This window comes from Myodes glareolus, chromosome 13 (assembly GCF_982192425.1).
Source record: "Myodes glareolus chromosome 13, mMyoGla1.1, whole genome shotgun sequence".
Classification (NCBI taxonomy): Eukaryota; Metazoa; Chordata; class Mammalia; order Rodentia; family Cricetidae; genus Myodes; species Myodes glareolus.
In genome coordinates, this window is record NC_142038.1 from 22,308,429 (window position 1) to 22,330,589 (window position 22,161).

At 44.1% G+C, this 22,161-nt stretch overlaps 1 protein-coding gene and 1 long non-coding RNA gene across 3 annotated transcripts in view; one reads left to right on the forward strand and one right to left on the reverse strand.

Annotated features, from left to right (window-relative positions):
- The window catches only part of Ccbe1 (collagen and calcium binding EGF domains 1), a 237,050-nt gene extending 229,553 nt beyond the window's left edge, over positions 1 to 7,497 (forward strand). Inside the window, exons 10-11 of one of the 2 annotated variants that reach the window (XM_048419307.3) lie at positions 87 to 122; positions 3,490 to 3,673. In XM_048419307.3, coding sequence (XP_048275264.1) covers positions 87 to 122; positions 3,490 to 3,533 — 80 coding nt within the window. In that variant the 3' untranslated portion in view covers positions 3,534 to 3,673. Of the gene's footprint in view, positions 1 to 86; positions 123 to 3,489 lie in introns of both variants that reach the window. The other variant, XM_048419306.3, reaches the window with a different exon arrangement.
- The window catches only part of LOC146891697 (uncharacterized), a 31,227-nt gene that overhangs the window by 856 nt on the left and 8,210 nt on the right, over positions 1 to 22,161 (reverse strand). The gene's annotated exons all lie outside the window — the stretch shown is intronic.

Genomic DNA, 22,161 nt, shown 5'->3' on the forward strand with positions numbered 1-22,161 from the left:
TCCTGCAGGAGGATGGTTGTGGGTGGTGGGTGTCTAGCCAGAGACAGCGGTGCTCCAGAATGCTAACCCTCACCTTTCGGTTCTAGGGGGAGAGAGGAGCACCTGGGCCTCCAGGGTCTCCGGTAAGTTGCCTCATCTGTCCTGCTTACCCAGTGGGGATGCTCTCGTGGGTGTGGCACTCATAGAATGGTGGAGCTGGGGCTGGCGAGATGGCCCAGTGGGTAAAGGCACTTTGTCATCAAGCCTGATGACCTGAGTTCAATTTCCAGGACCCAAATATTGGAAGAAGAGAACTGACTGCCACAAATGTTCTCTGACCTCCATAGGTATAATATACATATCCCCACACAAATAAATAATGTTTAAGCACCTTTTTAAAATATATGTGTAGGCCAAAGTTTCTGTCCCGCCAGCCAGTTCCCACCTAACCACACAGAAACTCATTATTATTTGCAAATACTCTTTGTTAGCTTAGGCTTGTTACTAAATAGCTCTTACAACTTGAATTAACCCATTTCTATTAATTTATGTGCTGTCATGTGCCTCATGGCTTGTTACTTCATTCTCTACATGTCCTGTTCACTCTGCGTCTGGTTGGCAACACCATCCTCCTTCTTCCCAGCATTCTCCCAGTCTCAGTCTCCTGCCTGGCCTCTTTCTGCCTAGCTATTGGCCAGTTGTCTCTTTATTAAACCAATGAGAGCAGCAGCACATCTTCACAGTGTACAAAAGGATTATTTCACAGCATATGAGAGCAGCTCTTAGTAGCAGAAGCTCGCCCTCCTTGGCTGTCACTCGGGCAATAGGGTCTGTGGTCAGGAGGAAAGCTCTAGATGCCTTAAGCAGCTGGTTTGAATTTTTAAGATTTATTTTCTGAAGCTACTTTTTCTTTGATCTTGATAATCTGTATGTGAAATATCTCTTCTGAAGGTCACCATGCCAGCAACCCAAATGCATCAGAAGTTTGAAAGAAGGGCTGAGGAGACGGCTTAGTTCGTATAGGACATGACATGCAGGCGAGGGAACCTGAGTTCAATCCCTTGAGTCCATGTGAAAAAGCCAATGTTGGTAGAGTGCACTTATAATCCGGCTTTAAGGAGGCAGAGATAGAGGGGTCCCTGAGATTTGCTGGCCAGCCAGCCTAACAGAATCAGCATTTCCAGGCTAGTAATACATCTTTTTTCAAAAAAGAAAAAACCAAAAAACACAAAGTGGACAATGTCTGAGGAATGTCAACCACGTTGACTTCTGGACCCATGCACACCTGTGCATATGCACCCAAACACACACACACACACACACACACACACAGAGAGAGAGAGAGAGAGAGAGAGAGAGAGAGAGAGAGAGACTTTTTATTGCTATGCTAAAACACTATGATCAGTCACATTCTTTGCTGAAATACCATAATAATGGCCTCTATCTCAGCTAACATTGTTCCTCTCTGAAACCTCTTGGGCACTGCCTGCCAGGCTCCTACTAGAATGTTCCTTTAAGCTCCACTTATGTCGTTCAGCTACTTTCCTAATTCAGAGTTCCAAAATCTTCTCACATTTCTCAAATAAAACCAACAACTTACAAAATAAAGTATTTAATTGGCTTACAATTTCAGAGGATTCAAGTCCATGACTACCATGGTGGGGAGCATGGCAGTCAGATGCTGGGAAAGTAGCTGAGAGCTTACATTTGATCCATAACACAAGGCAGAAAGATGACCGGTATGGGCTTTTGAAACCTCCAAGCTTGCCCCTACTAACTCACACTCTCTGATAATATCACACCCCCTAACGCTTCTCAAGCAGTTTCACCAACTGAGAACCAAGTATTCAAACGTATGAGTCTGAGTGCCATTCTCATTCAAACCAACACACACACACACACACACACGGACCAGAATAGAAATGCATATGTTGTCATAACCCAGAACACTTGTGCTATGCCCACTCTTTCCAATAAAAGAGGAAAAGGGCTCCCTGGGCTTAAGAAGAAATTTGTCATGTGTGTGTACAATATCCAGGAGATTAATAAATGAGCAGAAATATAAAAATGCAAGCAAGTCTGTTCCTTCTGGAGAAGCAGGTACGTGCTCTGAAGAACCAAGAGGCCTTGGTTGCCACCTCAGTTCTTGCTCCTATTAGCTTTGTGAACTCAGGCTTTTACCTGACATCTCTGGACATTCGCTCCTCATCTATACAGAGAGATCTAATTTGTCACACACCATGTAGGTGTGTGGTGAGGGTCAGAGGACAGCAGAATGTTGCATCTAAATGTGTTAAGGTACCTCTTTGCAGCTTCTAAGGTAGAAGTTGCTAAGTGACATCCATCTTAAATGTCGATAATGATTTTACCTTTCAATTTCTAATGTGCTCAGAACATGCATGCTTAAATGCTTTTAGTTTTTCTTTGCACCGTGTTCCACTACGGCACTGCATAAAAATTAAAGCTTACCAGACATTATACATGATGAAGAATGCTTAATAATAGAATAAGGAAGGTTTGAGTTGGATCTTTCTAGATAATAAGTGTAGTGAGAGGGGCCAGCTTGTTGGGGTTTCTGTTCCCGCCTGGTACCTCACAGCCAGCAAGTCCCAGAGAAAATCAATCACACAGAGATCTCTATAAGTTATAAACTGATTGGCCCTTTAAGTCAGGCTTCTTATTAGTCCTTGTAACTTATATTAATCCATTATCATTATCTATGTTAGCCACATGGCTCAGTAACTTTCTCAGCGTGGCAGCTCACATGTTGCCTTTTCGGTGGTCTGGGCAGGAATGGCAGAGGGAGCTTCCTGCTTCCCAGAATATTCCTGTTCTCATCGCCCTGCCTCTACTTCCTGTCTGGTTGACCCACCTATACTTCCTGCCTGGCCAATCGGCGTTTTATTAAAATACATGGTTGGCAGAATACAGATAATTCTCCCACAACAAATAAGGGACAACATACTCTCAGTTTCATTTAGCTGCTTCTCTTATAGACATATTAAGTGGATTTTTTTAAAGAAGAGCAGAAAACATTTTGAACTCTTTGTTCTCTCTCCGCCCTCTGCATTCATCCCACTTAAACGTCCACCTCTGAGCCTGGTGGAAACCTGCGGTGGCGAGTCTGCATTTTACAGGAGGGGCACGCTTAAACAAAGAAATCAGGTCATTTGCCACAGCCACATAACTTAGAAGAGGTTGATTCAAATCCAGCAGAATCTTAACCTCTTGAGCACCACTTTGACTTCCAGGTTTCTTTGGAAACTCCCCTGAGAAAGAAGAGGTGACTGTGTGTGTCACCAGGGTTCATGTGTGAGAAGAGGGACTGGAAGACAATCCTGAGGCCCCCAGGCTGCTCATGTAGTCCTTAGGTCTAGCCTATGTAGGCTACAGAGGTGGTTAGCAGGTGGTCACCCACAGGCCACAGACTTACAGGCAGCAAAACTTGGCAGGGTGCTGCTTTCACAAGTAGCTGTAACTTCACAGCTTTGGTTCCTCCCATGTGCACAGGGACCCCCGGGTTCTTTCGACTTCCTGCTGCTGGTGCTGGCTGACATCCGAAACGACATCACCGAGCTGCAGGAGAAGGTGTTCGGGCACCGAACTCACTCTTCAGCAGAGGACGCCCCTCTACCTCAGGAATTTTCCAGCTACCCGGAGACCCTGGACTTTGGCTCTGGGGATGACTACCCCAGAAGAACTAAAGCAAGAGACTCCGAGGCCCCCAGAAACTTTTATCCATAGCACATCCTGCCTTCATGTCACCAGGAGAAAAGCATGGCTTGGCCCAGTCATAACATCTGAAGAAAGTTACCGCTGAAGGCCTAAAGCCCTTGGGCTGTCTTCCTGCCTTCTCTTTTTATTCTGCTTCCCAAGTGTCCTGCACGTCCCACCAGCAACAGGACACAATGGTTCTTGAGGAGCTGCTGGGTGGCTTTCCTTAACATCCTAGTTTTTTTCTGGAGCTTCTGAATTTCTAAGTTCACTGTTCCCACAGAAACGGAAATTTGGACAGAGTTCCAAAAGGGAGAAAATGGCAAAGTGAGCTCTTGGAAGTGTACTAAGGTCCGTTCTAAAAGGAAAGTTATGTTCAAAATACTTGACTATTCACCCTCTGATGTCGGGAGTGTGGCTCTTCAGTTAAGGAGGGGAGGATGTGGGAGGAGCATCATGGAGATCGACGTTGGTTAAAAAAATGACTTTTCCTTTGCAACATCACGGATTCCAAATTCTGAATCCTATTTTTCAGTCTTGTTTTTTTTTTACATATATGTATATTTCTGTAACCAAATATATTGGTTACAGAAACAAAAGAATAGAAAAGAAGTCCAAAATGTACTGGTGGCCAGAGGAGCCATCAGGTCCTGATCCTGGCTAAATCAAGGCTGAAGGGAAGTTGCTGGCCTGGAATCTTGGCAGAGGGTGACAGGGAGGCATTGAGAAGGGCTTCACTAAAGCTAGCTCACCAGAGGCAGATTCGTCTGCTCTTAGGATATTTGGAGTCCTCATCCGGACTCAGCAAATCCAACTGGTGCCCTAGAAATATTGCACAGCTGAGAGGTCTCTTAGATAGAGGAGGGTAAGGAATTGTTTCTAAGCAGGCATAATTTCCCACCATTTTCTCCTGCTTTAGTTGAAATTCCCATCCTAGATCTCCTTGACTCTCTCCTGGACCAGGTAGAGAAGGCTTGGGGAGAAGCACATTCCCCATGTCTCCCTGAGTTCTTTCTAGAGCACTTCTAGAAATCGTGTTCCCAGAAAGGAGCAAGAGGCCAGGTGCCTTCCCTTTCTTTGGGTTCTCTTGAGCTTTCCAGGGATCTTGTTCCCATGGTCACCTGCACTAGGGTCTGTTTACTACCCTTCAGTGTCCCCTCTATTTCTAAGGAGTTTCCCTTTTAGCCCCCATCTTCTCCACCCCCCATGAGACAGCTGGTCAGGAGAAAACTGTTGTTGGGGTTTGCATAACCCTGTACTATCCGTTCTTTTTCCTTAGCAAGGAGAAGGTGTTCTGTCTACAGAGCTCAGGTGGCCCAGTGGGTTTTTGCTTCCCCTCCCAACCCTCTCATGATTCTCTTCCTTCCCTCTCTTTTCTTTCTCTCCCTTTCCTCCTCCCTTCAAAATCCCTTTACTTCTCTTGCTTTCTCCCCTTCCTCCATCCCTGCTTGCCTGCTGGCTGCCTTCTGTCAGAAAGGCAATGTTCCCACCCACTCATACCAAATCCCCAGTGGCTGTCCACCATCAGGTCATGGTTAAGGCAAACACACACTTGCACTGCTTGCTTGCTGTCTCTTCCTCCTTCCCCCTGGGTCTCTCCAGAACCTGAGCACCACCCCAGATGGCCTTGTCAACCGTGGGTTCCTGGGGGAGATCACAACCACAGTCAAGTCCCACCTGGACTCTATTTAATGTTTGCCCTCTTATAGAACCCAGAGTTTAAAGGGTGTGGATGGATGAAGTCTCAAAAATATGCAAGGCTCTATGAGCAATGATTGTGTCCATCTTTTTATGAGGAATTTTATAACCTCTGTTTTTTCTAGACAGTGAAATGTGTGTAGAAACATAATCTTTATTGCTGAATGCTGGTAAAATACAAGCACACTCCACGCTGGGCCAGAGGCCAAGATAATGTACTAAAAGAATAAAGTGCAAGTCATAATAGCTGGGATTCATGAGTCTCTCCTAGATAATTATCTCCAGTAAAACACACAAGAGCCTGTATTTGGTAACCTCAGTCTGCTGGACCATGTCAGTTTGGGTAATCATTACTCCTCAGATTTTCAAACCTTGGACTACTAACTATAAGACCAAAGTATATCCTCTACTTATCGAGAGCATGGGGGGCATTTTAGTGAGAAAGCATTATTGCTCATGTATCTTTTAGTCATGGATAGAAAAAAAAATCAAAGCTTTACTATCTAAGCAAACGTATGCTCAAAATCCCATGGGAAGGCCTTTGGGAGGAAGGACAGTATAAAACAGATTTACTGAATCACTTCATATCTCATGACAAAAATGTTTCATTTTTTAATACCTCTGTCAACCCTTTAGTAGGACTTAGCAATAAATTGCCTCTGTGTTATAAAGAATTGAGAATAAAAACTCACTGACAAAATATAAGGAAGACATGCATTTTAGTTTAGAAAAACTATTCTCCCTTCCCAGTTTCAGAGGGAAAATTAGCTTTCCTATGGAAAAAAAAAAACAAAAGTATTAGGAGCCAGATGCTATGGTATATATCTGTAATCCTGGCACCTGAGAAGTGGAAATAGGCAGGTCAGGAGTTCAAGATCAGCCTCAGCTACATAGCAAGTTTGAGGTCAGTCTGGGCTATACAAGAGCCTATCTCAAAATAATAATAATGATGATAATAATAAATCTAATAATGAGTAGGGTACTGGAGAGATGACTTAGCAGTTTAACGATGCTTGCTACTCTTCCAGAGGGTCAGAGTTTAATCTCCAACTCCTGTATCAGGCAGCTCACAAACTCCTATAACCCCAGTTCCAGGTGACCTACTGCCCTCTCCTGGCTTCTGAGGCATCTGCACTCCCATGCACATATATACACGTAGATACACACAGAGATAATGTAAAATAAAGGCTTTTTTTTTAAAAAAAAAGAGTGGGTCCAAAGGAGATGTTGGCTTTTCTTGTTTTCTATGTTACTCTCCAATACAGAATTAACTAAAGTCATATTGTTGTGCAGAGTCCATCATCCAAGAGGTAAATGCTAAGTGCTCGTTGACCTTCAAGGGAGAGGAATATCACCCCACCCAAAGACCAGGTGCAGAGCACCCAGCTAGGTCCAGATAGGTCATGTTGTCTTTCCAAGGTTCTGAACAGCCTTGGCCTTAGGACAGATCTTCTTCAAGACCAGCCATCATATTTCATCTTGGGGGTTTCAGTAAGCAACTCCCCATCTTATTTTGAGCATCATTTCCCTCCTCTTCCTTTATCTCGGCTTATCTCACAGAGACAGCCTTGGCCACCACCTCCCGCAAGCCGCAAAATGATCTGCCAGGCAGCTTTTCTGAAGGGGAAAGTTATTTGCTGAAATCTGAGCCAAACAATTAGTAGAATAGAGCCGCCTAAAGTTATCGGTCATGTATTCAGGAAACAGATGCATTGTATCCAACACAGTAATTACATATGTTCACAGCATTTCACAGTTAATTTTCTATTGGGCTAAGAAAACAAGGGCTGCAAATGTTACAGATGAAATGACATGCTTTATATACTTCTGCAAATGTTACCATCACAGAGAAACCATGGAAAGGGCGATGGGGCTACACACCCCTCAGGAAGCTCAGCACGTTTTGTCAGATTCCCAGAGGTTGGTCCCTGAGGGGTTCATAGTCCGTTTTGACTTCCCAGTGACTGGTCATATACTTCACTATCTTTGTCCATTATTTATATCAGATATATATCAGTCAAATTGATATTCCAATAGTCATGGATGTAATACTATGAAGTGCTTTTGTATGACTATATATGCTTAATAACAAAGTTATTTTTCTTACGTGGTTCTCCTGTGTTTTGTCCTGGTAAAAGGAGCCATCCCCTGGCCAACTGAATATAGAGCATCCATTACTTTCTTGTTGTATGTCAAAATATCTATATGAAACAAGAAACTTAAGAAAGCCCTTTTGTCTTGTTTCGTTTGGGTTTTGGGTTTGTTGTTGTTGTTGTTTGGTTTTGTTTTCTGTTTATGGCTTGAGGCACACTTCACCATGGTGGGGAAGTCATGGCTGCATGGTGTCATGGTAGCTGATGACACTGTATTTTCTCTCAGGAAGCAGAGACACATGCTTCCTTGTTGATTTTTGGCCTGAGAAGTGAGTACCTGTCTATCTGTCTCCTTTCTACATTAAGGGAACCTGGGAGGGCTGAGGAGACTGGCTGGTAAAATATTCACCACATAAGCAAGAGCATTGCACTCAGATCTCCAGCTCCCAAGTAAAAAGTCAGGTGCTATAGTAAGTGTCTGTAACCTAGCACTGGGGAGGCCGGGGCAGGAGGGCACTTGGGGCTTGTTCCAGGTTCAGTGAGAAACCCTATTTCCAAAAATAACGTGGAAAATGATTGAGGAAGACACCCTTTATTGACCTTTGGCTTCCATTTACATGCATTCATTCACACATCCACACCGATATGAAACACACGCACACACACACACACAGCCATTGGGAACAAGAACTTTGCTTTTCTCTGTTGGGCATCTGCACAATTCTCCAGCAGACAGAAAGAGCTTAATAAAGTAGATTTAACTACAGCTCACTCTCCATGAAACCCTAAAGCCGGAGCCTTTTTGATGCCACACACACTTCCTGAGAAGTAAGTTATCTTGTCAAATACCACAAAGCTAAAAAAACATCTTTCGTAAGGTTATATTTCAGAACATGCAAGAATCACTGTGTTTGTTGATTGTGTAAACATAGCACAATCATACACACATTTTCCCCACTTGGGAATCACATAAAAGGCCTCTATGGTGCAGAAGGTAACGAAAGAAGGTGTATCGACACAGGGCCCTTGCTTCCCAAGGCTACTCTGCACTAGGTGTTGCGACCGACAAATGCATAGGTAAAGCTGTTAAGATTGTCTTCAGTGGCAAGGAAAAAAAAAACCAGCAAAGTCAATACAGTTCCTCCCCAAAGGTTACTTGCAGTCAAGACTCAAAAAGGAGAAGCAGAGTAGATTTAACAAATGGTCTAATCCAAGGAACACACACAATGGTTTGGGATATTTTTAAGTCAACTCCTTACTAATAGCCATTGCCAGCATATTTCACTTTGAGCTGTGTGCAAACGGTGGGGACTCTGAAGTGTGTTCTGATTCTGTCTCTGCACAGGGCTCTTACTGAACAGATAGGACTCTGGTGGGTGAACCTGATAACGGGGAAATGCATAGCGGCCTTGAGGAACGACCAATCAGATGTTAACTTGAGTGATTTTCAAAGGCTTTCTTAGCATGACCCACTGAGAAAGTATGGTTTACACAACATGCCAAGGCGTGCCCTTGTATACCTATAACTGAAGCAAACATTTTGTGATGTTTACTCTCACCATATAGTCTCATGTTCTCGTCACACGGCAGTTTTTAATTTGGGTCACGCCCCTGAGTTATCCTCACGACTCACTGATGGGTGGTAGCCCATAACTCGAAGACCACCTGACTCAATCAGCCCCCTCAAGCTCAGCGGTACACGCTAATCAGTTGCAGACCTTTATGAAAATGAAGACTGACCAAAAGGGTTTGAGGTTTGCATTCTTGCGAGCTCCCAAGGGATGCGATGTGTTCGTGGAATGAGCTCGGTGTAGCCAAGACTCGTCTCTCCCAGGGATGTGGGCTCTGAATTGCACACAGCAGGGCACAGTAAGATTAATTCACAACTCTGCTGGGAGCTCACATATGGCTGGGATATCCAGATCACTCAGTCCCTTCTACCGCTTTAAAAAATTGCATAGTTAGCCCCATGTCTGTGGATTCAATTGAAGACCTAAAATAGTGAGGGAAACATTTTGTGTCTGTACTGAATATGTGCGGACTTGCGGAAGCCCTCCTCTACGCAGTGCAGTTACTTACAGAGCATTTCACTGTGCTGGGGTTGCAAGTCATCTAGAAATACAAAGTCTATAGGTGCATGTGCACCACTTTTAAAGCTTATTTTCATTTATATATGTGCATGTGCGTCTAGGTGGCTGTATGTCATGTATGTACAGTGCCCTCAGAGGCCAGAAGAAACGTCAGACCCATCAAGCATAGGTCCTGAGCACCAAACTCAGGTCCTCTGGAAGAGCTGAGCTACCTCTCTAGCCTCAAATAAACCACTTTCTTTTATAAAGCACCTGAAAATCCACAGAATCTTGGAGCCAAAGAGGAGGTTGTTAGGGCCAATCCCTTGAGGAATCCCTAGAAACCGGAACATCTTAAGACACCAAGAATTAGAACTTTTCTGGTAGGCTGACACGGTGGCACACACCTTTAATCCCAGCACTCAGGAGGAAGAGGCAGGCAGGTCTGTAAATTCAAGGCCAGCCTGAGCTACATAGTTAGTTCCAAGACAGCCAGGGCTACAATGAGAAACCATCTCAAAAAAAAAAAAAAAAAAAGAATTAAAAGAAAGGAAACGGGGGGGGGGGGAGTAAAAGAGCTTCTCCAGTAACTTTTTTTTTTTTAATAAGGAATAGAGTTATAGCAGCAAAGTGAAAGACTGTGTCCCTATGGGGGAGGTGGAAAGATAGCAAACATGACCCTTGTTCTATTAATTGACTCTCGCCAACCTGGGCCCTGGTCTCGCCACAGCCACTAGTATTTTGGAGGCTGACTCACAGAGTTAAAAGGGCCATAACAAAGTCCACAGAGCAAGTTGACCCTAATAATCTGGATTTGTCCATTGCACCTGCCTGGTGTTAATTACCCCAGCTTCCCCTGATGTTCCTGATTCTTCTCCATCTTGGGCCTAGCTGACTACTTAGGTTCTGGGTTAACCCAGCCCCAGTGTCTTCTGCTGCTTTCTGTCCTTCTCTGCCTCTAACATCCCTACAGCATCCCTGGGAAAGGGAGCCAGTGGGAAAACGACGAAGTCAGAAGGAACGGTCATATTTTGCGATCGCTTTTGTGGTGTATGGGGATGGTTTTTAAACTATAGGTGAGTGTCCTTGACTCTGGCTCCCGAGCAGTAACACAGCGGCACAGAGCGCCTGCCCTGACTCATCTTAGAGGTTGCTGGGACCTTTCTAAATGAGTCTTCTGCAGAGAACGTGCAGCCTTCCGCCTCGTGCCATGTGACAAAAAAAACACATCATGTGGAAGAAATACTTTCTCCCATGTATTGACAGGATCACTCATCGACAATTTAGTAAAAAACCTCAGCCCAAACCAGCTAATCACATACATTAAACGCAGAGAGCCATCTGTGGACAATTTGTCTTCTGGAAAAGAAAAGGTGCCACAAATTGAATTAGGCACAGATTATTCGGGAAGAAAACGACAGCTGGAAAATATTCTGAAAAGCGATTCCTTCAAAGCAGTCTTCCAGGGCACCAGGCAAATGCATTTCTTCTTCCAAGTTTTCTTCTACTAACATTGTTAAGTGCTGAGACCCAAGTCTACCCGTCAGATTGATAAGAGTTTTGTCTACAAATATCTCCATTATACGGGATGAAAATCTTTGATCTGATTTGATCTGGGTATTCCAAATACATGAAACTGGGCCCCAGCAACACATAGGAACTATTGCAGTAGAAATATGTCTGGGTTCTGGGTCAACACTGTGCTTTCTCTTCGCTCTGTGGAGGAATCGGTGACTTGGTCTGAGCCTACATTGCCACTGGCTTACCCCATGGTCACTACACCTGAAGTTGCATGCCCATGACTGGGCCATCAGCAGATGGAACCAGATGCCGCTGTTCCTGCTTTCTCTCCTGCACTAAGTATGACCTTGCAGGCTCAATAAAATCCACAAGGCCTGTTCAGGAACTGGAACTATCATGTTGAAACCAAATTGTGTTGTAGTCGCAAGGCAGGGAACAAAACTCACCAGGAAGCCCCGAATTCTAAAGTTAAGTTCAGAGGACAGCGAGGAGCTGATGAACGAACGGCTTCTGTGCAGAGTTCTCTCTCTCTCTCTCTCTCTCTCTCTCTCTCTCTCTCTCTCTCTCCTTCCCTCCCTCCCTCCCTCCCTCCCCATCCAACCACAGACTGAAGGCAGGCCATGGAGACAGGTCTTGATGACAAGTGAGTTCTTACCCATTAGTCCCTACCCATCCCCATAGCTAAGAGGAAGGGGGCCAAAGGGCCTTTGTCATTGCAGGGTACCAGGTACCCTTGCTGAGCAGGAGTTGAGCTGCAGAACCCACATGTCCCTGCTGTGTGTTTCCAGAGCAAGGCTGGGCACAAAGATGCCCAGGAAGAGGATAGAATAGTCTGTGAATCTGATTGGTTGTCCTTTTAAGGATGGAGAAGGGTGGTTGGCAGAGGGGCCTGCAAGAGGTGACATGCTTGCATAGAGAGACTAATGGTTACTTCTGCAAAGTTGGAGGCCTAGTGAGAGCAGCCTCGACTCTGGGACTATAGGTGATGGCCCGGCTGTGAAGAAGGGGACCTGGCTGGCTGCGAAAGGACACAGAGGTAAGCGGAGAGCAAGTCCAGCGCTGGGTATCTGCCGCCTTCCTCTGAGGCATCAGCAAAGCTGGCCCTCTAACTCCTACCACGTGCCTGCCCTCTGGGAAATTGAATTAGCAGAGGCAGAGGAGAGAAGATATCAGAACCAGACCCCGACTCCCTTCCCACAGCCCTGGCATCTTGGAACGGGGAGCGGTGACAAGCTGAGGGGTCCAGCCAAGTGCAAGGTTCAAGGTTTTCAGATTACAGAAATGAAGTAACAGAAAGGTAACAAGGTAGAAATGGGTAGGAAAGGATTCAGAAACCGAAATGAGAGAGGGCTTCCAACACAGCTAAGCCTCAGTTTTTGGCCCCAGTTAGACTTTTAAAGAAGCCAACTAGAAATGAAAGACCTGTTTTAATTAGTACTTTTGAGTCCACCTTAGAGTCCCTTGACTTTTAATTGCCTTTCCTTGTGCATGGAGCTGGGTTTGAGTTATCTTATTTTATTTCATCCTTTTGTCCAACCACAACCCAAACAAAACCCTTGAAGCTGTGGATCGGAACACCAGGGCTGTCCCAAGGTCATCTGATTGACAGGTAGCATCTTGTTGCCCGTAGCACTGTTCCTCAGAGCTCCGCCGTCTCTGTGTTTGGGAGACCTATGCTGGAATGGATCTGGTACTCCATGATTAATGCAAACTCAGGGAATGTGAAGAGGAAATCTAGACCTGGCAGAGACCTGCACCAGTGACAAATGGCAAAGCCAAACCCAGAATCGTCTGCCTTCAAAACAGAGGAGAATCACATGTGGAAAGAACTGTCTGCAAAAATTCACAGCCTGTGACCTCGGGCTAATGATTAAACTGTAAAGTTAGCCTAGGGGATATGTCCAAATATTTCCATGATTGCTTTTGATTGTGGTGACTCACTTGGGGGTTGGATGGAAGAATGGGAAGAAAAAAAATGATTATTTTTTGGTCTGGGTTTGTGAAATTCTGACCTGTGAGTTTGTGGAGAACAGTCTCAGATATAATTAGGACACTTTTTTTTCCCAGGGCTGGGGAGGGTACGATATAGTCTCATGTGTCCCTGGCTGGTCTCAAATTCACTACACAGACGAGAATGACCTTGAACTTCTGACCCTCCTGGCTCCACATCTCAAGGGCTGGTATTGTAGGCCTGAGTACCCATACTTGGCCCATTAAAACACTTTATGTGGTCTTAGTGTTTTTGATTTTTCCCTTTTCTTTTCTGAGATTTTTTTAAATTATAGCTTCTCCCTTCCTTTCCTCCCTCCCTACTCATGGCCTCTTTTCAAATTGTTATTGTATGTGTGTGTGTGTGTGTGTGTGTGTGTGTGTGTGTGTGTATATATGTATATATGTATATATATATATATATATTCCTAAATATAACATGTTGAATCCATACAGTGTTTCATGTATGTTTCCATAGCTGACGATTTGACATTGAACAACCAATTGGTGTGTTCTTCCCTGGGGAGAACCATGACTCCGCCACCACCTTAATTCACCTGCCTATACTTCTTTGTGTAGGGTTGAAGCCTCATGGGCTTTCCTCCATCCATTTTTGGCATGTTCATTGGCATCCTCCTTGTTTGGGCAGCCGTGTTGATGAGACTTTGTGGCTATAGCTTCTGCTATTCCTAGGAGGAAACACAATCTCACAGCAAACTCCGTGATCCTCTGCCTCTTAGCGATCTTCCTGTCCCCTCTTCATTTTGCAGTAGCTATTTTTAATAATATAATCCCTGAGCTGGGCATGGTGCTATAGACCTGTAATCCCAACACTCAGGAAGTTGGGATCGAAGTATCACAAGTTCAACGCCAGCCTAGGTTACATAGCAAGGCCCTGCATTCTTCCCCATTAAGAAGTAAAAGTGTAATATTTGCTCTTATTGGGTAAATTGAATAGACATAAATATATATCAAACAATATTGTGCATGTATTGACACACGTCGTGTGATAATGAACTAAAATCCTAACTCCCGCGTGTTGGAATTAGGAGTAAGGCTTTTGAGATGTGATTCGATCCTCATAAGTGGGATTCGTGGTCTTATGAAAGAGACCCTGATGTGGGAGAATTGTCTGTATTCTGTCAATCGTATTTTAATAAAACGCTGATTGATCAGGCAGGCAGTATAGGCGGGAAAACCAGACAGGAAGTAGAGGTGATGCAATGAGAACAAGAGAATTCTGTGAAGCAGGGAGGTTCCTCTGCCATTCCTGTGCAGACCACCGAAGAGGCAAGATGTAAGCTGCTCCAGCTGAGAAAGGTACTGAGCCATTATGGCTAACATAGATAATGATAATGGATTAATATAAGTTACAAGGACTAATAAGAAGCCTGACCTAATGGGCCAATCAGTGTATAATCTTATGGAGTCCTGTGTGTGATTTTCTTTGTTGCTTGCCGGCTGTTGGGGTACTGGGAGGGACAGAAACCCCAACAAGTCGCCCTTTTGCTACAAGACCCCAGAAAGTTAGCCCCTACACCACAGGAGACACATCAAGGGGCTCTATCTGTGCCCTAGGGAGTAAGTCCTCACCACATGTTGAACCTGCCCCTGGCTTTATCGTCAACCTCTGAAACTTGAAAAATTAATTTCTGCTAGGTATAAGCATCCCATTTCATAGTATTTTCTCACAGTCGTCTGAACAAGCAGAGACAACTGTGACATCTTCCTTGCATGTGCACATGTGTGGAAGGGAATATTCACAGGAGCTTTTCAAAGGTGCATGACGGCAGCCAGAGAGGAATGATGTATGCATGACAGATAGTCCTCAGAGCTGGACTGCGGCTGGTCTGCTAACAGCGCCCAACTCGCTCCCTCAGGAAACACAGCAACAAAACACTCCTGGCTTTAGTAGGGCTCGTGGCCATCTAAAATAGAGTACCTCTTCAACCTCCCTGCAACTGGCAGAGGTCATATGACTTCTACCCCTCAGTGAACGCTGTGTTCAACTTGCAGAATGCAGCTTAAAGGAAGCTGGCTCCCGAAGCCATCTCTTCTGCTAACTGATATTTGGATGTCATATATGACTAAAAGATGTCATCTTTGCCATGAATTGCCTACTGAGGATGACAGAGGAGAGGCGAGCAGAGTCCCTGGGGGACAATAAAGCCATTCCATAATCAAGACTGGCTGCCTCTAGCCTTCTGGGAGAAAAGGAATTTCCTTACTTTCAGCCACTGAAATTATTGATGTGTTGAGGGTTGTGTAATGTGTAATCAACCCTGGTTGAATCTGGTAAAACTCTCAGCGGGCCAGTGAAGATTAGCAGATTCCCTGGTCCCAATTGGAAACTCAGTCACAGTTCTGGAATGAACCATCCAGTGACTCATTTTCATGGAGGAAGCAGTCATTCAATCTCCCCTCCTTTTTGCCATTTAGCACGCTTCAAAAAGAGGGGGAAGCTGATTACTTTCTTTAGCCATGGCACTGAGCAGCTCTGACAGCCGCTGGCTTTCAGGTTAGCTTTTCTTCCTACCCCAAATGCTTATCTCGAGGCAGTGGGCAGTTAAATGCTCAAACTTCTATGTTTACATGTTTGCTGTTTCAGGATTAAGCTTTTCTTAGGGTCTGCATTTGGAGAAGAGACTCTGATGCTTGTTGGCTCCACTAGGAGAACCTGGGAGGAGCACACATGCACACATATGCACACACACACACGTGAGTGCACATACTTGTACACATCAGTACACACACAAGCAAATAGGTACACACACACACATACACACACACACACACACACACACACACACACACTGTGCATCAGCAAGAGATGTTTAGTGCCAACTCTGTCCCTAGAGTCTGAGACTGGGCCCAGTGAGGAGGAATACTTTGCATTTGATTCCAGGAACCACCTTTGCTTTGTTTTGCATCTATCTTTGAGACAGGCTTGTATGCAGTCCAGGCTGGCCTAGAACTGACTACATAGCCAAAGATGACTTTGAACTTCTGATATTTTCTCCATCTCCTGTTGATAGGATTCCAAGGGTCCACCACCATGCCAGTTTATGCAGTAATGGGACCTGAACTCAAGGATCCTGCTTGTCAGTTTAGCACTCTACCGACTGAGCTACATCCCCAGGGGACTACATTCTGAGGGCACCTGAATTCAACTGTGAATACAGATAGTAAATGGGCAATGTATTTCTTTTCATATTGGTCTTCTCTTTGACCGTGGTGTGAGGAGGGCAGGAGAAGACAGGAGTCACTAAAAGGCAATGCTCTAGCCAGTTCCAAGTGGAGCTGACAGAGGAGGTGCAGGTGAAAAGGGAAGATGTCTTCAGGGTGTAAGATGAGGTTCTGCCACAGCCCCAAGGAAGACCTGGAGAATATGGGCAGTGGAGCTGGGAGGGGAGAGAGAAACTCGCAGAAGGTACTCAGAGTTTGTTATATGGCTGAGAAAGAAGTTGGTGGGAAAGACTAAAATCAAACTTTCAAACTGGCATGGTTCAGTGAATCTCCTTCCTCGAATCTGAGAAATGAATTGTTGAGAAACCGTCATCTCAGCAGAAGCAATCACAGAGTATGTCTGGGAATTTTGCATCTTGAAAACCTAAGCAAATGGGCCTACTTTTTCAGGTCCACTGCGTGAACAGTGTTTTCCTGGTGTAGACCTGCAGGTTGCTGCTGGATGGAATTACTGGCGGATTTACAACATTTTTTTGAATGCATATAAGCAAAACTACATAAGAAAACTATGTAAGAAAACTATCATGAATGGTTCCAAATTCATATTAACGTCTCACCAGTCCAAGCAACATGCATAATACCAATAAATATTTCCTTTTTCTAAACATTGAATTCCTACAAGATTTTTCTCTACATTTTCCTATCTTTCATATCTCATATTATTTCAAATGCAAGACTATTTGGAAGGTTTACTGAAAAATGTTGGTCACGGTAAATGGGTGATTTGAAATTCTTTTGCTTCTCTTTTCAGGGGGAAATTATGCAGGACTTTTGCATTTGTTCTGCACCAAAGCGTTCCCATTTCTAGATCTAACGTGAAATAAATATTCATTTTGAAAATATTCCTTTTGTGAACCTGAAGATGGATTAAAACTTTTCAAATGTCTTTTTAGGCACATGGTTGACTTATGGAACACTAAGGGGATAATTTAGACACAAAAATGACAAACTCAGAAGGGGAAGCCTTTATTTGAGTGACATTTGCCTCAAGCCTCTGCTGGTCCCTTGTCACCTGGAACCTCCATCTCAATAGACCATGCATATGGATACTGCAAACAAAGTCAACAGTCCAACAGCTGTGTGGTTGTTTGGATAGCATTCATCCCCGTGACATTTATGTATTAAAATTATAGCCCCTGTTCCATGAGAATGTGACATTATTTGGAAATAGGGGCACTGTAGGTGTCAGAGTGAAGTCACAGACTAAGTCCAGAGCCAGTGTGATTTGATGTACTTACAAAAGAGGAAAATTTAGACATGGATACACACACATACACACACACACACACACACACACACACACACACACACACACACACCACAGAGAGAATGGATTGAAATCAGGGTCAAGTTTCTATACAGCAGGGGACACCAGAGACACCAGCAACTTCCAGATCCTTTATCACAGCTTCAGAAGGGCTTAGTCTCACCAACATCTTTGTATTGAATTTTTAGCCTCCAGAACTGTGTAGTCCTAGAAACAATACCGGCGAGGAAACAGGATTGGGCCCAGGTCCAAAGTCTGGCCATCTACCCAAAATACTACACGCTCAGAGGGTGAGCTAGAAAAGAGAACAGCCACAGAGGACTGTGTGTCCACGGGGGCAGTACCAACACCAGCCCGCTTCAAGTTGTTTCTGTGGCCTAAACATGCTGAAAAAGGCTCCTCACCTTTCATGTGACCCACAAGCGATCTTGTTTCTAGGCACCTGGTGGGGTAAACAAATCCCTCCTGACAAATAGACTCTGTTTTCAACCCAGGCCTCAAGGACAAGTCTCCCAGGTAAATTTCCAGGAAACATGAGCCTCTGATAGAAATCATAGAACTCACAGGAACCCAGAATAAGTTCATGGAGAGAGGGGAACGCTGAAATAGAACTGCAAAGGAAACAAACACAGGATTTTACATGCAATGTGTGTGCGTGCATGCGTGGGGGGGGCATGTTAAACAGATCTGTTTATGTATACATAAATAGATACATTTAACATGAGTTAAGAAAAGCTACTGAAAATATGAGGCTGAACGTGAAAGACCTAAACTTGGCCTGGCAGAGTTAGAAGAGGACTTGGAACACTGTAATTTATATATATATATATATATATATATATATATATATATATATATATATATATCTCACTTTTGAATGAGATGGGTGACTCAGGCAACCAGTACGCTACAGCAGGGAAAGTAAACTAGAAAGGAAATCTGAAGAAAAATGGGCAAATTAAAGACAAAAGCAAATTATAAAAATATGAAGGAAGAGATGTATGGGACAGTATGGAGCAAACTATGTATGGTACACTGACTACAGTTCAGAATGGATGCACTGAAAGTGGTGATGACTCCTGGAGGATGGCGGAGAATTTTCCTAAATTAGTTACAGGTGGTGGCTATCAGGTTTAAGAAACCAAAGTTTCTTAAATAAGATGCTGAAATTAAAGTGTGCACGCGCATACACACACACACGCATGCACTCACGCTCACACATATTATGGCCCTTTATAAAATTGAAAAATATTGTTTCTAAAGATACAAACGGTTGGGGAGATCACTCAGTCAGTAAAACCCTTGCCTTGCAAACATTCAGGCCCTTGTTCCTGTCCCCAGAACCCACATGAAAAGCCAGGTGTGATGGCACACATTAGCAGGATGACAGGCAGAGGCAGGCAGCTCTCTGAAACCTCAGGGGCCAGTTTGTTTAGGATATGTGGTCAAATTCCAATCCAACAAGAAAAACTATCTGAAAAGGCAGAAAGTACCAGAGGAGTGACACTTGAGATTGTCCCCCATCCCCACACGTCCACCTGTGTCCATAAAACACACAAATGCACAGGCATGCACATAGAAGCAAAAGACACAGACATAGGGAAGAATAGACACAACCGTCAAACACATAACATGTACATAACATTCAATGATCTGGCTTGCTTTTTCTTTTAAATCCAAGAAATCATGACAGAAAGAAATCTAAGTAAAACAATGGTAATAGATTGCAACTAAGGGGCATGAGGCAAAACCAGAACATTCATCTCCAGACGCAAGTGATCAGAAAATCAACCGTGTGCACTGTTGCAACAAACAGGACAGAAGATCCAGAGAAAGACTGTGTCTTCTTGCAGAAAATCTAAACATATCCTGGTGAGCATTTTCAAAACCAGACAAGAGACAACAAATGCCAAGATCTCCAATACAAAGATGCAACGGTGTACATTCTCCCGGAATGTCACACACTTACCCTAAAATTCCAAACAAGAGAATAATTGCATAAAATTAACCATATCAATTTTGGGAACAAAATTTATTTTCCATCAACCACTAAAACAAACATCACAAAACACCATAGTTGTCGTATTTTATACCAACAAGTACAATGGAAAACTCAGAACAGAATGGGTATCAGAATGGATATATATATAGTAGAGTATATAAAATTTTAGTGAGTGCCATATTTATAGTAGAGGATGTTAATAAATTCTATTAAAGTACAGCCTTTCCATTTGGAAAAATCAAGTTCTATCTTCAATTCCTGCCACTAATTCAGGCAGAATCCAATTGGATTAGGCATAATTATGAAAAGAAATTTTAGCTTATTTATGGGGTTGAGAGTGTATGTTTTAGTTACTTTTATATTGCTGTGATAAAACACTATGACCAAAACAATTTCTAGAAGGAAGCGTTTCATTGGAGCTTCCCGTTCCTGAAACATAGAAGTCTATCACCATCATGGGGAGGACCATGGCCCAGTCAGTCAGGTGGGTGTAGTGCTGAAGCAGCAGTTGAGAGCTCATGTCCTGATCTCCAGACAGGATACAGAGAGCACACAGAGAATGGTGTGGGCTTTTGAAGCCTCCAAGCCCACCCTAGTAATACACCTCCTCCAACGAGGCCACACCTCCTCCCCCAAATAGTTTTACCATCAGGGGCCAGGTATTCAAAATTATGAGCCTATGGGAAGCATTCTCATCAACCAGCACATTCCACTCCCTGAACCCCATGTGCTTAGGTTCACATCATAATGTAAAATTCAGCTTTGAAGGTCTCCATAGGTGTTCAGTCTCAACACTGTATACAATTCCAACGTTCAAGGCTATCTCTTAATTGTAACCTCCTGTAACATCAAAAAGTAAATTGCATACTTCCAACAAACAATGAATCAGAATTTACATTACTAGCCCAGAAGGGAGGAAAGAGGAGAATAGCAGGAAATTCTAGACTAAAGCAAAATTGAAACCCAGCAGGAAACTTCAGACCCTGTAGCTCCATTCTGCTGTCAGAGAGCTTAGATGACTCCGCCTCTCCTGCTTTGCTGTCTATAACACCCTTCTCTCCCTTGGGCTGGTTCTCCCTGCCTCTCTCTGCAGCTCCCCTTTCCAGACATCCCATGCCCCTGGCACATAGCACAGGCTACACTTTTACAGCTTCGTGCAATTCTCCTCAGGGCCTCTTGTTCTCCCAGGACTTTCATGAAGAGACTGCCCTGCCATACAAAGCTCAGGGCTTTGCTTAACCATAGAGGAGGAAGACTCCATAACCCCTTTACTCACGAATCTAGAGCCAGGACCACATGGACAAGACTGGGAAGTCTGGCTGTGTGCTTGGGATGGACGCTGGACCTCTGGAGTCACACTGCAGCAGCTTTTCCTGTTTCTGCTTTCTAGGAGCAAATATCCCCTAGTCATCTTACTAGTTGGAAGCTTAGCTGCACAGAGTCTTGCTCCAGCGATACCCCTTTCTTTATTCCAGTACAAATTTGGCCCGTTCCTCATCTCCTTATCTCTTTCAGAACAAGCTTTGCTTTTTTTTTTCTCTTGAAACTGACATTTTGAATTTCTTTCTGCACCACTTTTTAAAATTATAGAACTGCACAAGAGTAATTACCAAGAATCACGGAACAGAGTGGGTATTAGGCTGTCTTGAAATCCATCCGCTCATCCAAAGAATTAGTCCTTTACTTTTCAGTTTAGCCTCAGGCAAATTCTTGGGACAAGGGCAGAAGGCAGCCAGGTTCTTTGACAAAGTGTCACCTAAGGGCCTTTCTGGTGACGTCCTTGCTCCCCTCTGAAGCATGTCGAGCTGGACCTTCACAGTCCTCGACACCTTCTACACTACTGTGCTCCAAGCGCCCCCTGGGAGGTTTCCGTAAGCGCTGCTTACAGTATTCGACTGCTTTTCTAAGTCACAAAGCCACGCACATTCTTTCCCTGTCACAGCAATAGGCCTGCCTAGTCCCCACTTCTGTATTAGTTACTTTTCTATTGCTGTGTTAAATCCCATAACCAAGACAACTTATAAAAGTATTTCGGGGGCTTACAGTTTCAGAGGAATAGAGGAGTTCATTGCCATCATGGTGGGGAGCATGGTGGCAAACAGGCAGGCAGGGTGCTGGAGTAACAGTTGAGAGCTCACTCTCTGATCCACAAACAAGAATCAGAGAAGGTACCCTGGCAATGGCATGAACCTCATGATGCCACAAAGACCGCTCCATAAGACCACATCCCCTATTCCTTCCCAAACAGTTCCAACACACACACACGCATACAAAAAAAGTAAATCCATAATGCATGCATTGAAAATGCAATGAAAGCATTCCTATACACTAGCAAACAGGAGAACAGGTTTATAGAATAGGGAGCTAAGGGGACATTTAGGACAAGGGTGACTGAGGATTACAAAATGAGTTACTCAGACTCACAAAGAGTCAGAGTCGTGGGACTTTCAAACATTGAGATAATCTCACCCAAAAGAAAACCAAGATTTAAAAGTGATAGTAACGAGGCTTGGCAGAGGCAATGGGAAGGGCAGAGCTGCTGGTCAGGTCCTGCGCTTTGGAAGGGCAGTTTGGCTGTCAGTA